This window comes from Perca fluviatilis, chromosome 1, assembly GCF_010015445.1.
Source record: "Perca fluviatilis chromosome 1, GENO_Pfluv_1.0, whole genome shotgun sequence".
Taxonomy (NCBI): Eukaryota; Metazoa; Chordata; class Actinopteri; order Perciformes; family Percidae; genus Perca; species Perca fluviatilis.
Window position 1 is genome coordinate 12703802 of NC_053112.1, and position 16972 is coordinate 12720773.

The window sequence follows — 16972 nt, forward strand, 5'->3', positions numbered from 1 at the left end:
GAAAAAAGAAAAAAAGAAAACGTTAATCAATATTTCCCAAAGCTCGTTTGGCTCTGTCTGTTGCTAAGTGATACTGTTTGACTGACAGTAGAATACAACCTAAATACATCCACAAAGTCATAACCTGTTTAAAACTAAGCATACATACTCGTCTAAGAGGAGCAGCAGTGACTTAGATGAGTACAGGTACTGTTTAACTAATCATTACCTACCAACAACGATGCGCCCAGTCAACTCCTCTGCACAGTAAATCTAATGGGAGTAAAGCAGAGTCAGGCTATGTACGTATTCAACTCATTTCCCTGGGTTCATTTCCATGCAAACAACAAATCCCAATGGGCCATTAAGTGAGTTAGATGCACAGACAGAAAGCCTGAGGCTGAGGCAGAGATTTGTTTATTGAAGGAGACTGTGAGTTTACCTCATGCACTAAAGATTCACTAGTACCTCAGATACTGAGTTCTTCTGTCTGAAGTGCTAAGGAGGTAAATTGTTTATTTCTCCATTACATGTTAAATACAGACCGCTGTGTTGAATTGGGCTTTTGGAATCACGTCAACACTTCAGATATTGAATAAAGAAAAACAAGTTCACTATAAGTTTACAATATGCCCCCAAATACTCACATTTCTCATTTATTTTATTGAAAATTCAGAGTCCAGAGATGGACACATGCACTACTGTTGGTCATACACATCACTCTCCTTACAGATTAGTTAAGACAATGCCTTTGTACATCCAAAAACATTCAACATAACCTTCACGTACATTAAACAAGTAGGAAAATGTCTCTTGAGCTATTGTTCTATAAGTGCTGATCATAGAGACATTAATCATACTGTATCGCCAGAAACACTGCAAAAACCCTTACATTATATGCCCTTTTTATAGCATGCAATATATGATACATTATATATAATTGGGCTAAATGTGTGTAATACAACAGTGTAGAAACTAAATACATTCAATGTTCAACTCTCAACCTGTCTTTGAGAGCATTTAAAATATCAGCATGATACGTTTGGTGCTGCTCCTGTTCAGACAGATTTCCAGCCGACCTTGCTTGGTTTTCGAAAACCAACCAAGATATTATTATAAAAAGAATTTTTTACAAAGCACTTTTCAAAAACACTTTCAAAAGTGCTTCACGGATACAAAATACACAAAGCAGAAAAATAAGTTAATTGCAGCATAGATAAAAATAAAAAAGAATTCACAATTGTACAGTAATGGCTGGTAGGGCCCCTGTCTCTGTCTTAAGCCTTGCCCTGGGGACCGAGAGCAGCAGCTGTTCTAAGAGTACAAACAGAGAGGTGAGAAGGTTGATAATGTAAGAAAGGGCAAGGCCGCTCCGTGATTTAAAACAAATAGTACAAATTCCAAATTAATTCCTAAAACTCTGGGTAAGCAGTGCAAAGAGGCGTCAATAGAGGATATGTGCTCTTACTTTCAGGGTTTTGTAAGAACTCTAGCTGCCGTATTCTGTACAAGTTGGAGGTTAATTGATTTCTAGGTCAGCCTGGCAAATAATGAGATGTCTGCAGCTGATCTGTTGAAGTAGTATTTTGAAATTCTGATGGCAAAAACAGCCAACATTCATTCACAGACATAATGATGCCATCACAGCTCATCTCTGCACCCTGTAGTCTGTTTTTAAGTAGGTCAGTAAACATTACAATAATACAAATAAACAGTAATACTTCACTTTAAACTGATATGTGAGTAATAAATATACAGAAAAGCAAATGGCAGGAAAAACATCAATGAAATCAAATGCCAGTCACAAGACATGTCAATTGTCTACAAAAAATAAATAAAAAATAATTTACATCACAAGTATATAAGTTATTGTGGTAATATATAGCTGCATTTCTTTCTCAATAAAAGAGAAATTGGACTTTAGCAAATTTACATTTATGATGTAAAACCTTTCAAAAAAATATTGAGATTGTTCAGAAACTATTATTTTTCATATATTGTGTTGTACCTGAGAAAACAAAACAGAAACACATTCTCCAGTAAAAGGTCAATATTTCAGATAATATTATCCCAGATAAATTTACAAATATTTTGCCACAGTTTACAGTTATGCATATTCCCAGAACAGATGGACAATAATTTCAGTATGGGAATCACATAAGGCACAGCTCAAATCAATATAATTTTGGAATTTGATAAAAACCTAACCGGGTAACATCAAATTATTAACCAAAAATAATATTATAATACAGTATTTCTTGCAAAACAGATGGGTTAAAGCACATTTTTCCCTAAAATAGCATTGAAGATTATGGAAAAGTGTTTAGGAGTTACAAGTATCTGATAATTGTTTAAGGATTTCCTGTTAACAAATAAATAAATAAAACACCATTACTATTGAACCATTGATTCACCAAATAACTAATCAATGTTATTATTGACCTATTCCTTGAAAAAAGGGATGTGTTGTTGTAAAGTATATCTCTATTGTTTCATATATAACGGTGTGCTTATATATCATAGACCATGCAAGCAGCGTTTGTTTGATCAAGTTAGAAAGGTGAATAGGAAACTTTTCAATGTTGCAGATGCACACTATTTTACAAAAGTTTATATTAAAGCTTTAGTGCATAACTTTTTTATATTAATGAGCGTCCATTACATTCAAGCCATTACCCAATGAGTTGCTACAAAGCTAATTAAGACTATCAGCTCCACACAACTCTCTCTGGATTTGTCAGTATGGCTATGTTCAGAAGATTGTGTTGCCGGTGACTTTCCCTGTTCGAGTAAAGACAATTACCTCTTCTGAAGAGTCCATCATGTTTTTGTAATCCTCTGTGTCCTCCTTGGCTACTAGCAACTACATCGAGGAGTATGAAAAGTAGCATGTCTGTCTTGTTTTATTATCAATATCTAATGCGAGAGCAGCATAGGTAAGCATAGAAATGCCCTTTCAAAGATGTTTCAAAGAAGCCACTGGTTACATTTCCTTTGAGATTGGGTTTTTTATCCTCATTGATAGATATCCCTAAGTATGTCACTGTATATTTGACAGAAATGTTTGAAGTTGAGTAAGTAACAAATTATTTCACTGCCAATAATTTGCATTTTGTTACATTCAAGTATCGTCCAGAAGCTGGAGAGAATACATGTATTGTATCTAGAGATCAAGATCTCTGAGCAATGTTATTTTTAAACAGTGCTGTCATCTGCTAGTTGACTCTGCTGCAGTCTGTTCACATTTGACCACTCTTACATCACGTCAGTCTATCCAATAACGTCCAGAGGCATGTTGGTCTACCTCAGTTTAAACCGCCCCTTGGAAATTAGAAAATGAAGTGAGAGGTTTCAGACTACACACATTTGCGATTTGGTCTAGCGATGTCAGGCTAACGACATACAGTATTGTACAGCATTTACTGTAAGGTCTGCTGTCAGTTTTTAGCTCTGTTCCTGTCGAACTGGCATGTATCCATCACCAGAGGGCTCCACTGATCGGTTAGTTGACATTAGAGCAATCCTCTCAAGTAAATGACTTGGCAGAGGTTGCAGAGCTGGACTCAAATCTGGCCCAGAGAAGTTCAAAGGCAGTGGTGTGAAAGAGGGCAAGGAGCATGATAAGATGCTGGAAGGAGATGGAGGAAGCAGGAGGCTTGTAGATTCAGTGGACTTATCCATATCTTCCAAGCTTTCCTCCTGACTCATCTGCTCCTCGCCCCCGCTACCAATGTCTAAATCCAGGCTGCAGAGCTCAGGGCTGTCAGCTGGCAGCTTCTGGACTTGCTCGTAACCGGAACAAACCTGAATGGAGCCTTTGCCTAAAATATCTACACTGCCTCCAAAAAACTTCTGGAAATCTACTTCTTTGCCATTCCCTCCCTCCACCTGCTCCTCTCCTTCAGGCCCATCCTCATGGCTATCAGTCACATTGATGCTATCTGCCTCGAAGCTCTCTTGACTGACTTCTTCACCACTGCACACGCCTGAATCCAGTCTCTGGAGCCTGAAGCACTCGACCTGGAGCTTCTCAGCCTTCTCATAGTCTGAAATTACCGGCATAGGCTCACTGTTGTTGTTGCCTTTGGAGAGCAACTGGCGGATCTCCACTTCTTTCCCTCTCACTTCCCTATCCTGTTCGGCATTGTTACCTTCACCTTGACTACCGACGGGTCCGTAAGGTGTCCCGGTAGCCATGGGGCGCCAGATTCCCGCAGTGAGCGAGGAAACAGGAGGAGGAGGAGGAGGAGGAGGAGGAGGAGGAGGAGGAGGAGGAGGAGGAGGAGGAGGAGGAGGAGGAGGAGGACACAGCTGGGAGTAACTGGGGTTGGAGAAGTTGGAACTGGTCGACTTGTGGCTGCTTTCACTTCTCATCTTCTCCAGCAGTGCCGCCTCTGGCCCGCAGGGTGCAACAGCATCCACAGTGGAGGTTACCTCGACAGAGACGATATCCACCGGTTTTAAGAAGGACTGAAAGGATTCACTGGTGAAGTAAGGGCTCAACCAATTCTGGAGGAGAAAATGTCAAAGATGGGGGAGCAAGAGGAGGAATTTGTCAAAGTTAAAAAATACAGAAGTAGTTTAATTTGTGATAGAATGTCTGCAAATAGTCTGCAAATACCCAGTGTTTGAGGTGTGTCCGTCTCTTTTCTCTGTATTTACAATAATGTTGGATTATAAAGGTCATACTGTATGTCTTTTGACTAATGAGTCATTTTTTCTGTCTGGTTTCACAGCCTATGTGGGCTGCACATCCTGCTGTTTTGTGTCATTTTTAGCTCTGCCTTTTTGAAACTGCTTTTTTAAGTTGCTGTCTTTAAAGCTGCACTAATGGATATGTATGTATTAACCATGGATCATATGACGATGTGTACCACTGGTAATGACAAACCCACAGAGAACTATCTCCCTACTCTGCATATCTGTTCATCTTTATTGAGCCTTTTAGCATCTTTTAGAGAATTATGTTGGTTATTTGGATTGCAAATTTAGGGTCAAAATCGTAGTTCAGCCTCACTGATATTGTCAAGCCTGTATCCAACTGCAGCTTAAAAACTCACTATAGTATGCTAACTGTACAGCAACAACTGACAGACACTCACTGGAGAAGAAACTAAACATCTATGAGCCAAAGTGCCAGCTTTTGTTTCCAAAGAAGTTGGTGGACACCAAATAGAGTAAAAAAAAAACAGAGTGAACATTGGATGGTGGCCGTGACACAATGCCATATAAATGCTAATGATGCTCTCTCTCTCTGCTAAATATGTAAATAGGTAATTTTACGCTAACATTTTTACCATAATTATACGTTTGCACATCAATGCAGCTTTAATGCTATAAACATTTTATAAGAATGCACATTTGAAAACAATTGGAAATTGTTTCCACTGTAAATCAAGTCTGTATTTGCAGCAAAACCTGATTCAACTGAACAGGAAGAAAAAGAAGATTTCATACGCTCACCTGGAAATTTGCATCATTTAGGAAGGAGTTTGCTGGGTTCGGCAGGGGCGGACCTTTGATTCTCTTTGCTATGTAAATCCTAAAACACAAAGATGTAATCCTAAAACAGAGTTGTCGGAAAAAAATATACTGCTCTTGAACATAAAACACAACGTGTTATATGTTTTTGTAGCACAGGTGACACAAATGTCTTGGTAAAGTACTTTGTGGTTGTGTCTGCTTACCAGGTGGTTTTGTTTGTCTTAATGCGAATGACAACCAGAAACACTGCAAACCCTGTTGCCGCGGCAATAATGCCAAAAACACCCCCAGTAGGATCTGTCAAACACAGGAAAGAGCATATCACGTTAGCTAAGAGGTAAGACCACTGTATTTATCCCACCGTAAAGACCAAATCTGTCTTATATGTCTGTGATTTTCTTGCAGTTCTCCTGATACTGTACACAATGGCATGTTAAGCAATTAGATACCCAGATCTAGAAATGTGCTCTGGGAGAGCGAGCGATTTGGATGCGATCATAGTAGTGCCCCTAGCACTCCCATTCAAAAGGCAATTTGACCAAAAACGAAAATACGGTCAATCTTAAAAGTGGTGCTTCCGTCCTAAATATGCCTTTAAACGAAAATTTGACTCGGGCACATTCACAAAAAGACCCTAGGTTGCATTTTGGCGAGGGTTACACTTTAATACAAATGGAAAATAAACAAAGGAGTGCATAAGCCACAAAACACTGTTCCAGCCAATCAGCAACAGGCAGCAACAGTTAATGATTGGGGGGGAGGCAGCATTTGAATGTGCCGACTGGCCGGCCTGTAGTTATCGGTCTGTGAATCTGTATGTATAAGTGACATCAGGTGTTCCTGAAAACTTATGTGACGAGTGGCGTGCTATTCATACTATTTACCATGAGCTCACAGTGCCAAATGCTCAGCAGGACTGGAAGGTAATCAAATACCTGAACTTGTCTTCAAAGAAATTCATAACATGTTGCTTTTCACTGCCAGCATTTCAAATCAATTGACATTCATTGACGTTCACATTTGGAAACCTTTACCTGATGGTGGGGGGGGTGGTTTTGTTCTTCCTATCAGAGACACCCATGATGTAGTGGGGCTCCATTCACTCCATATTGACTCGATGTTGGCCTTCACTCGAGTGCGTGCCTGGTACGTCTCGGCTTGTATTATCTGATTAGGGTCCAGCTCCGCTGTGCAGTTATATTCACATTGAGTGTCTATTATTTTCACAGAGGGATCCTGAAAATGAAGAAATGTGTGGATATTTAATGGGCTGATTTCATGTACAGGTGCTTGGATTTTCTACTACCACAAGGCATGGATCATTCGTGCAAACAATTTAACATTCAATCATAAGATCTATGATTTCTGACAGAATACACATAGGCCTACGCATTTCAACATTCACATACATACACACACACACAGACACAGAATATATACACACATTCCATGACTCATCCTTTTGTTTCCACTGCAATTGGGAGCTGTATAATTTGATTCTTGTATTCCGTTTGGGTGTAAGTCGGGATAACCAGGAAACGGTGGTAGAGTTGATATCTGGTTGTTGCGGAGGATCCAGCTTTACTGCAGTATCACACACACATAGTTTGGTTTAGGTTATCGTTGATAGCTCACAGGGTAAATCACATAGAGGTGATATGATAGTCACTGTACTCACTGTGACAAGCTGGCGTGAAGGAAATGTTCAAACTCTGCTTTGCGGGGCTACAGCTCAGATGAATAGACAGATGGTCACTTTTTTGAAACTGAGAAAATTTCAAGAAAAGAATAGAGCTCTTAGGAAACATTCATAAGAAAACAATACACAATTAAATAAGATCTTAATTAATGTGGTGGTTTGAACATCATGATGTTTTTGCTGATAGTAAAGGTGATCTGCTAAACATGTGAACTAATAAGATGGTCTGATTAAAAGCTCCAGCTAATAGCCTTAAATGTAGACATAAATGCTGTACCAGAGCTTGCCAGATGTCAATTGAACAAATGACATTACAGGGACAAGGACTAAACTTTGAAAGACAGACTTAATGTATTTCATGAATGGTTACTTGTTTTGCTGCTATTCAGCAATAAAGACCACTGTTTCAAACAGTTTGTTTATTTAGCCTTAATCTTCCCACTACTGTGGGTGGGGGGGGGAGCCTTTGGGACATCTCCCAGCTGTAGCTGCTCCCATCAGCAGGATCAGCACCTTGGAAAGCTCCTCAGTCCTTGTCTCCTCTGTCCTTCACTGTCCCAAATTGTGCACTTCTGTACTTAAACTTGCTATTTTGAGTACATAGTACGTTCACACTGACGAAGTGTGGCCAAATGCAGTGCACTACCAGTACCTGGATGCGGCACTCAAAACGATCAAAACGTTGATTGTGGAACGCTGGACACTACTCGCCCTCGTCAACTTTCGCCATTTTTGCCACCTAGCAGAATCCACAGGACCACCATGTATTTTAAAAATTGTAAATATATGGTGGGCGAGGAAGCTACAGCAGATACTCTGAACTATACAAATGTAATTTATACATATCATAAGAAAATAACCCAATAAATATTTTGTCAGGAGACAATAGTAATACTCCACCCTACTGTAACTCACCATTAAAAAGAAGGGCATGGTCAGTGCACAACTGAGCATGCACGATTTGAGACAACACTACCCTGACTAAATGTAAGCATTATTCAAGTGAGTACATAGTGTGCACAGTGTACTACATGTGAGTGTACTCATGGAAGTATCCAAATTGAGATACACCACTTGTCCCTGTCCTTGTCTCCCCAGTCCTGACAACTGTGATACTACTGCATAAAGTTGGTGCAGGTATTTAAAAAAAAGAACACGTGCATCGCTACAGGCCAAGGTTTCCCCCCTGTTTGGGCTGGTCCACATGTACACGGGTATTTTTCTGAACAGACATAACATGCTGATACTGCATTTGCGTGTGGAAGAGCGGCCAAAAAGCTTCAGTTTTTAAAATACCTATGTGTTTGTGTGGACAGGGCCTAAGCTAAGCTAACAATCTACAAGCTGTAGTCTTATTTAACAAATAGACATGAGATAGGTATAGTCTTTTCATCTAACTCTCAGTAAGAAAGCAAATAAGCATGTTTTGCTTTGCTAAGTGTTAAACTATTCTTTCAATGACCACTATTTCATTCTTCTCTCAGTTGAGATATTATAGTGTGTGGTTACATGAGAGCTCCTCAGACTCACATTCTCTCTTCTTTGGTAGCTCAGGACGCACTTCTTTGGCATTGGTCTGGAGACGTCAACAGGCTCCAGGTTACATGAACTGCTATGATAATTACTTCTGGAAAGAAAATGTCATGTTTCTTTTCATTTTGCTGCAGTCATACAAAATAACTGTATATTTGAATCTGTCCAGTTTTTCTTTTTGGGACTGATGTCCTTACCTCCCTTTGGATTGTATTGTGCACACATTGTCTGGCTGATCAGACACATACGTGCTGTTCCACACACAAGTGATAGCAGAATTATAGTCTGTGTAGCAGGTGAGATCTGAGACACCTAATGGAGATGAGAAGAAAATAAAAAGATGAAACTTTGTCAATTTCAAGGGCTTTCACATTCACTTGTGTTGTCGTTATTCTTGTGTAACAAAATATATCGAAATCTATTATTATGCCAGGCAATATAACAGTTTAAATTAAAGTGATGGTTCGGAGTAATTTAACCTAGGGTCCTTTGTACCATGACCTCGAGCCAAACACCCCCCCAGAAGCTTTTTTTCACCTGGGTCGAACATTGGGCGAGTTAGCGTAGAGTAGCGTTAGCCGCTGAATAGCTTAGCGCAGGGGCTAATGGACCCACGTTTGTATCTCGTAAATGACCCCACTAATAATGCCCGAAATTATACCATATCAGCGGCTAACGCTAACTCGCCCAATTTTAGACCCAGGTGAAAAAAGCTTCTGGGGGGGTGTTTGGCTCGAGGTCATGGTGCAAAGGACCCTAGGGTAAATTACTCCGAACCATCACTTTAAGTTATCAAAAAATCACTAACTCTTATGTAAGGACAGAGAGTTTCCAGCAGCACAGGCACAAAGCAGAGCCAGAAGAAGAAACAGCACAGGGGTTTTCTTATATCTCTCCATTTATGGTGTCATCAATCTTCTTTTTTGAGAGATCTCAAACCAGCAGGGTGGTTGGTTTCCAAAGCTGGGGGTTAGATGGATTGTTTTCACTTCAGGGTGTAACTCACTGCTTCCTCCTTTTTGTCATTCTGTGCAAAGGGATGACACACACTGTATGTCTTCTGCTTCTTGATTTTGTAGTATTTAACACACACGTAACACACACACACACACACACACACACACACACACACACACACACAAAACCCTGCCCTGACCAGAAATACAGCAAGAAACTGCCAAACAACAGGTGATCGGAAAAAAAAACAGAAATAAAAATGTTTCAGATCCTGCCTCAGCTTGTCTATTCTGTTTCCATATACACAGACTGATTAAACACCTGTGTTACATGTGATACCCAGAATACCCAGATACAGTGACAATGTAATACTTTGTAAGTAAATCCCCTGTTCACTGAGGCTTCAAAGGTCAGGATCAGCACCACAGTAAATCTTTTTCTTTTGTATTTTTTAATCTTTTATTTAATTGACTGTAAACAGAATCTGGGATTGAGGGTCCTGCACTTATTGAAGCCAATATGTTGAGATTTAAAGAGAAACCTAACACCAGGCTGAAAGCAGTGTTTTGTCGCCTTCCAACCCATTCTCATGAACGGGTTTGTATGAAAGGTTATGCATAACAATTCGTATGATATCCTACGAAATAGGCGGCTGCAGGCTGTACCAGTTTCCAAATAAACATCAAATAACCAAATTACAAGTAGTGAACATGGAACAGTTGGGGCTCCTGAAGGTTTGGGGCCCCGGAGCAGTTGTCCGCTTTTGCTTTGCTAATTGAGCCTTGGCTGATTTTTGGAATGAATTAATAATGTCATAAGTTGTTTTTTTGGGGTTATACAATGACTTCAGGATGCCAAAGTTCACATTTTCAAATTCTGCACATAAGTAGCTTTAAAGAGACTGAAAACCGTGTAGTTTTGGGGTGCATGATGCTGGTGTTGTGTTTTGGGTAGCGATGCTGTGATGATGTGTGGAGAGGAAATCCGCTTGACACTGTACTTGGTCATAAAGGTTTTATTACATCAAGTTTCCAGCATCAATGACGAGTCCTGCAGAACACAGAGAGACAAAGCCAATATGTACTCTGTACCAACACTACTCATAAAATCATTGATCTCACTCAGCCACCTAATCACAGAATCAAATAGGACATCCTCTTCAACACATCACTCTGCTGAGAGGAAAATCATTGAACTTACATCCCTAACACAGTGCTCATGATTTCTCAGCATATTTGAGCTTTATACAGACTTTAAACTTATAGGGCCAGATACCACACTGGCATTAATACTCACTACTTCATTAACTCTTTAAAACGCTGACAAGCCAATCATGGTCTACAATGAAAATATATCTTGGACTGTATACTGTCATCCGTTACATCTTTGTAGTTTGATTTAATGTGCTCCTTCTCATAATGTCAAATTAACAAAACCAAAGTTCTATACTACTTAAAATGATCTTTAGACGTGTTATGTAACAGCAGTTGATAAATGAATTATCAAAGTTTCTTTAGTTGTGGGTGTAAAGCTCTGCCAACCCAATGGCTATGATTAAACTAAACAACCTTTGGTAAAACACTACCTCGGCCAGATCTCTCTTGTAAAAGATATTTGATCTCAATGGGTCTTCCTGGTAAAATAATGATAAATTACATTTATTTAAAAAAGACATAGATACAGTCATTTTACCAGTGCCCCAATTAAACTAAACAACAACCCCCATTTAAGCAGATCAGTTGCCTGCTCAGGTATCATATCCTCTTGTAACTGACACAAACAATAAGTGATATGTAGCACATATGTCATACATTTACATGGAAATGTACTAGTCTTATTCTTAGTGTCTTACCTGTTGGTGAAGCTGCTCCGGATCTGCTTCAAAGTGCTGGTTTCATTCTATATATATATAAATTTTTTTTTTTTCTACAGGAAATGGCAAACCACCACACGTAGAATTAGGAATAGAAGATAACGTCTGCACTCTTTGAAGGTCACTACTAAGAAATGTAACCGCAAATCTAGATTACTTTTTACTTTACTCTCGATTTAAATCCACTTACGCTCGAGGGTGTGAAAATGTAAAGTTTTTGTGGTTAAGCATGTTAACACTTCAGAGCAGTTTCCTTTTGTATTTTCCTTCAACTGATAATTAATGACATATTCTAATGGCAGTACGTGTTGTGCACCTGTTGCTATAATTAGAAGCTGATACAGGGTTTCAATAGGTAAAAAAAACAATACAACAACACACACAGGTGGATACTGGCTACTTCAGTGTGGATGCTACAGTTTTATCACCTGTAATAGTTAATTGTTTACCTTCCTTTACTTCCTTGCAGCCTGCTATTTCCCCAGTCAGTTATGTCTATTTACACGGAGCACAGGCACTCGCACACACACACACACACACACACACACACACACACACACACACCCACACACACACACGCACATACAAAGCCCATGCACATATGTACATACTTATGCACACATGCATACATACTCACACTACATGTTATTCCTGCGTGTGCACATTGAAGTATATGTGCAAGTAAGGTATCCATGTAGCAGACCTGAAGTATATATGTATGTATGTGCAATTGAAGTATGCATCAAGAGTGTTTCTTCATTTTTTGCACTTTGTGACAAACACTCAACTGATACATACTATATTGAAAGGTTGTTTGCTTTTGAATCTGAACCACACTGACATTTAAAGTGTATCAAAAACAGGATGAAAAATAAGTGTCTCAGGTGCATGATTTGTGGTATGTGGTTATTACAGCCCACTGCAACCCGACCCACAAAAACCCACAGCATCAAATGAAAAAAAACTAACTTTCTCTCTGCACAATATCAGCAACACTACTTCTTTTCAACACCCTCTAAACATTTTATATTTGTAAAAATACATTTCTAATGAAGTACACTAGCAAACTTGTCTTTTTTGCCACGTGCACACAACATTTATATAAATATTATTTTTTTCAGTCTTTTTCCATTTCCGTGCAAAGGGGAAACAGCCCAAGTTCTTGCAGACAACCTGGTCACCGGTTTATGTGGTTTAATAAAGGTCAGAGTGTTTTTTTCTGAGAACCTGAATGTTCCATTATTCTAAAAGGGACACTTCATACTAACGGCACTTCCTTTTCTTAAAACAGCACTAATCAGACTGTAGTCCCTTAACTTTGAAGCCCTGACTTTTTCCCTGCTCCCAGCTTGGTTCAGTCTACCTTCCTTTGTTTGCCTGCTTGGTGTGTTGTGTTGCTTGTATCCTGCAACCAACTAGCTGCTGGCCGCTCCCACCAAGAGTCTGGGTCTGTCCAAGGTTTCTGCCTGTTTAAAGGAAGCCTTTCCTCGCCACCGTCGCACCAAATGCTTGCTTTTGGTGGGAATTGTTGGGTCTTTGTAAATCATAGAGTGTGATCAAGCCACTATAAATAAAATTGAATTGATTTGGTTTCAGTAAAGACACTCTTTTATCTCTACCTGCTTGGTCTTCGAGTCCTGCTTTTGGGTCCAAACCTGTGTTCGCCAAATCATTACAGATTTGTACACCAACCAGATCGACAAGTGTAATCCACTATTACTCCTCAGTGTGCGTGGCTTATGGAAGCAGTTTTTTACTCTGACTGATCTATAAAACTTGAATTATGCGTAATGCAATCGCAGTACTGTCAAAGTAAAGAAACCAGACTGCTTAAAACAGAGTAGATCGCCCTAACTGATGATGGATGTGGGAGTATTATCATGCTTAAAGCCATAGCTATAATCATATAACAACATGGCTGTATTCAAATCGTAATCCATTTGTCAGTTTGTCAGTTTACCTGAAAGTAAGGTCAGATAAAAAAATTGCAGCATTTCTGCCTTTAATGGAAAGTCACAGGTCGGACTCAAACACTGGACCGTCTGCATCGAGGAATAAACCTCAGATTCACTTTAGTTATTCTTTGATAAGAAAGTATCAATCAGAAGTACTACTGCTATGGTTAATTATATGTTAGCATTCACTGATAACAACAGTGGTTCAACTTTTCCACTTTTCCAGTGTTTTTGCAGCTTTATCCATATTAGGGACTAATGCCGGTTATACTTTACTTGAAGGTATCTACATAAGAATGACATGACACTGTCATGAACGTGTCATAAACATAATAAACAAGTCATAAACATTTATGATATAACGCTTCTGTCATTAAGTGTCATTCGGTTTTTGGTTAGGGTTAGGGTTAGGGTTCATGTGTCATGACAGTGTCATGTGTTCATGACAGTGTCATGTGTTCTTATGTAGATACCTTCAAGTAAAGTGTTACCCTAATGGCTAACGATTTTAGTTGTCAAACTCTCTATCCTGATTGGAACTGTGATGAGATATGTTCAGTGGAACCAGCTTACTTGTCATGTCATTGTGTGTCATTGTTCCACTGAACATATGTCATTCAAAGTTATGATGTACTGTCCAGCAACTTCCCCAATTAAAGGTCTGTACTTATCCAGCTCATGATTAGTGACTGATAGTGGGAAAAACCTCACTGGTCAAGCAGCACTTTGAATCAAGACAACAAATAGAGAACTCTTTCAAGTCTCACAGCTACTATCTGCCTCTTTCTAACCTCTCTCACTGAGTTCTGTTTTTATGTGTCTTCTTCAAACATTTGGATTTCCCCTAACCGGCTCCAATAGCTGACGCTCTGTTCTCTCACTCACTTTCCTCTCAAAAGCACAGAAATAACCACAAACTATACGCACAAAACACACACACACACACACACAAACCACTTCCTAACCCCCTTCTCTTCCCAGAAAGCTACTGTTGTTTCTAATAAGAAAAAAACAACTCATTCACTATCAAGCAAGTAAACCTTTATTGATCTCTTACATAAAAAAATGTTTTTATGTTACTTGTGCAAAAACTACTAAGGTCCACTGGTGCCAGAATAGGGGGGACAACGAGACTTTATGTCTACCCACTATCAGGTGTTATGGTAATAAAGTGGTAACATCTAAGCCACAGGTGATATATATTCACACCTCTCTCGGCCAGCCTCTCTCGGCCAGCCTCTCTCGGCGCCCACCTGCGGTGCACTCGGGCACGGGGTGGGATCAGTGAGAACACATTGGGTGCATTAAAGACAATCATGGCTTTTCACATTTACTACTTTCACCCCCTTTAATCAGAGAGCTCTCCCAATCATGACCCACTGACAGTTTAAGGAAACGTATGGTTATCTGGGATGAAAATAGTTTTTTAAACTTTGGTTTAGAGCCCAAACAATCTCTCTCTATCAAAATGACAAAGTTTGATTTGTACATATTAAGCATAGTGCCAGAGGCTTAAAATGATCGTAGGCTATTTTGAGGGAAATCATCGTAGTCTGACAATGTTTGTACTAGTCTATTATATATCAAAATTTAATTACGAGACGCCACAACATGTCCTGTAGCACCAACACCAGGTCAAAATTTAAACTTGTCTAATACTTTGGTTGCTAACATCGGCATGTTAGCACTGTCATTGGGAGCATGTTAGCAATGCTAATGTTAGCATTTATCCTAAAGAGTGTTTACACTCTTGTTTATTAGGCAAAAAGCATGTTAAACTACTGATATGGCCTCCTAAACACCCCATTGTGAGTTATCTGGGTCCCTTTTTTCCTCACTTTTTTTTTTTTTTTTTTTTTTTTTTTTTTTTTTTTTTTTTTTTTTTTTTTTTTTCCCCACACTGTTTCCTTTTGTCTCTCACTCCCTCCACCTTCTCTCACCTTCCCACATATTAAACCCCACACACCTGCCTTTCTCTCTCTTGTTAAATATATTTTTGTATAAAAACTTGTGTGTATGTATGTAAGAATGTATGTATGGTAGGGTGTCATCGCTTACCTTTGAGCATTATAAAACCCATATTTTAATAATGACACCATGTGAAGAATTTCATGCCAAACTTTCATTTGTTAGTATTTTCTACACATAAAGTTGGATGGTTGGAAATTGTAACTAGGATGGAACTCTTAATTTGAAAAAGTTCACCGGCATGACTTTATGTCTCACTAGCACTAAATTATCTTTTTTAAGATTTGGCTAAAAAGGTTTGTTACCACAGTGACATAACTTGCAACCCCAAAACTTTCCAATTCAAACACCAAACATTTGCTGTCATTGTCATATTTTATTGGCAGACCATGAGAGGAAACTTAAAAAAACAGCTAGCAAGAGGACCTTGAGTTCAAAATATTGTGTAAAACACTTTTTTTTTAATGTTACCAAAAAGGTTTTTCATCATCATCATGACAGATGCCGACGCACTAAAAGCGCCTCATGAACAAACAAAACTTGCTTATCATCCACACCATCATCATTGCCGCTTCTGATATAGCATCAATTCCCGTCAGCAACTCATTCATTCATTACACTGAAGAAAAGCTTGATCTACATCAACAAATTCCTCTTAACCAAAAGGTAATTTACACAAGAACCTACCTCTCCAGTGTCTTTCTGTCACAAGTTCTTCCCCTGTTGTTTTACATCACGAATATTCAAGATAATCGATCAGTCGTTTTCATGTCTGTAGACTCATTGACTTAACTGAAGAGTTTTGCTTCGTATCAAAAGCTAGACCATCTCTTGTCAGCTTGTGAAGTGACGTAAAAAAAAACGGTGGTTAATGTGGTTCCCCTATACTAGCATAGTGACATTACAATCCTGTGCTTCAAGAGGAACTGTGAAAGAACAGGGTGGAAACCCTTTTATGGTTGGCTCTTTTTTTTTTCCTTTCTCACTTTGCGTTCATCACTTTAGGATCAGGCAGAGTAGAAACTCTGAGTTTCAGTTTATTGTTGCTTCTTGTAATCGTGTTACTGTCCTTCATCATCTGTGAGAAGTGACAGCAGTGTGGGCTTTCCCAGACTAGGGCCTAAAACGCTCTTAAGCACTCATTAAAAGACAAAAATAGCACCACACTTCCACAGTAGCATAAAGAGGGTCCCTACATGTAAACCGAAGCATTGAGAACTTTGTAAGTGTACAGACAGTTTATAAAAAAATATACATTTTAAAGACCAGTCGAACGACGAAGCTATGTTACTGGTTACTGGTTGCACGGCGTTCGACTGGTCATGACTGTTTTCCCAAGATGGTGCCTGCTTGTATATGTTCAAGCTAGAGACACATTCGATTAGCATGAAAACATATCCCAGAGAACGGTCGACTCAGTAATCATGTGTTATAAACCCCTAGGTTCATTTTGCGCCGGATTGTCCTTTAAGGTGTTAGCGGATATTTCCTGGTAGTCATATCTAAGGATGTGCTGGAATGAGA

At 39.2% G+C, this 16972-nt stretch overlaps 1 protein-coding gene across 4 annotated transcripts; it reads right to left on the reverse strand.

Moving 5' to 3' along the window:
- Positions 1–380: 380 nt before the first annotated feature.
- On the reverse strand, positions 381–16641 carry LOC120561143. Of its 4 annotated transcripts, XM_039804127.1 has the most exons (12): positions 16136–16641; positions 11505–11551; positions 10675–10702; positions 9504–9722; positions 8893–9007; positions 8693–8789; positions 7142–7229; positions 6908–7047; positions 6498–6699; positions 5667–5760; positions 5443–5521; positions 381–4488 (listed from the first exon to the last, which is right to left on the reverse strand). In XM_039804127.1, exons 4-12 carry the CDS (start codon positions 9592–9594, stop codon positions 3424–3426), a joined length of 1971 nt encoding a protein of 656 aa, XP_039660061.1. In that variant the 5' UTR covers positions 9595–9722; positions 10675–10702; positions 11505–11551; positions 16136–16641; the 3' UTR covers positions 381–3423. The 4 variants fall into 4 exon arrangements, with proteins under 4 accessions (XP_039660061.1, XP_039660071.1, XP_039660054.1 ...); XM_039804137.1 differs by lacking the exon at positions 10675–10702; XM_039804120.1 differs by lacking the exons at positions 10675–10702; positions 11505–11551.
- Between the last annotated feature and the right edge of the window lie 331 nt (positions 16642–16972).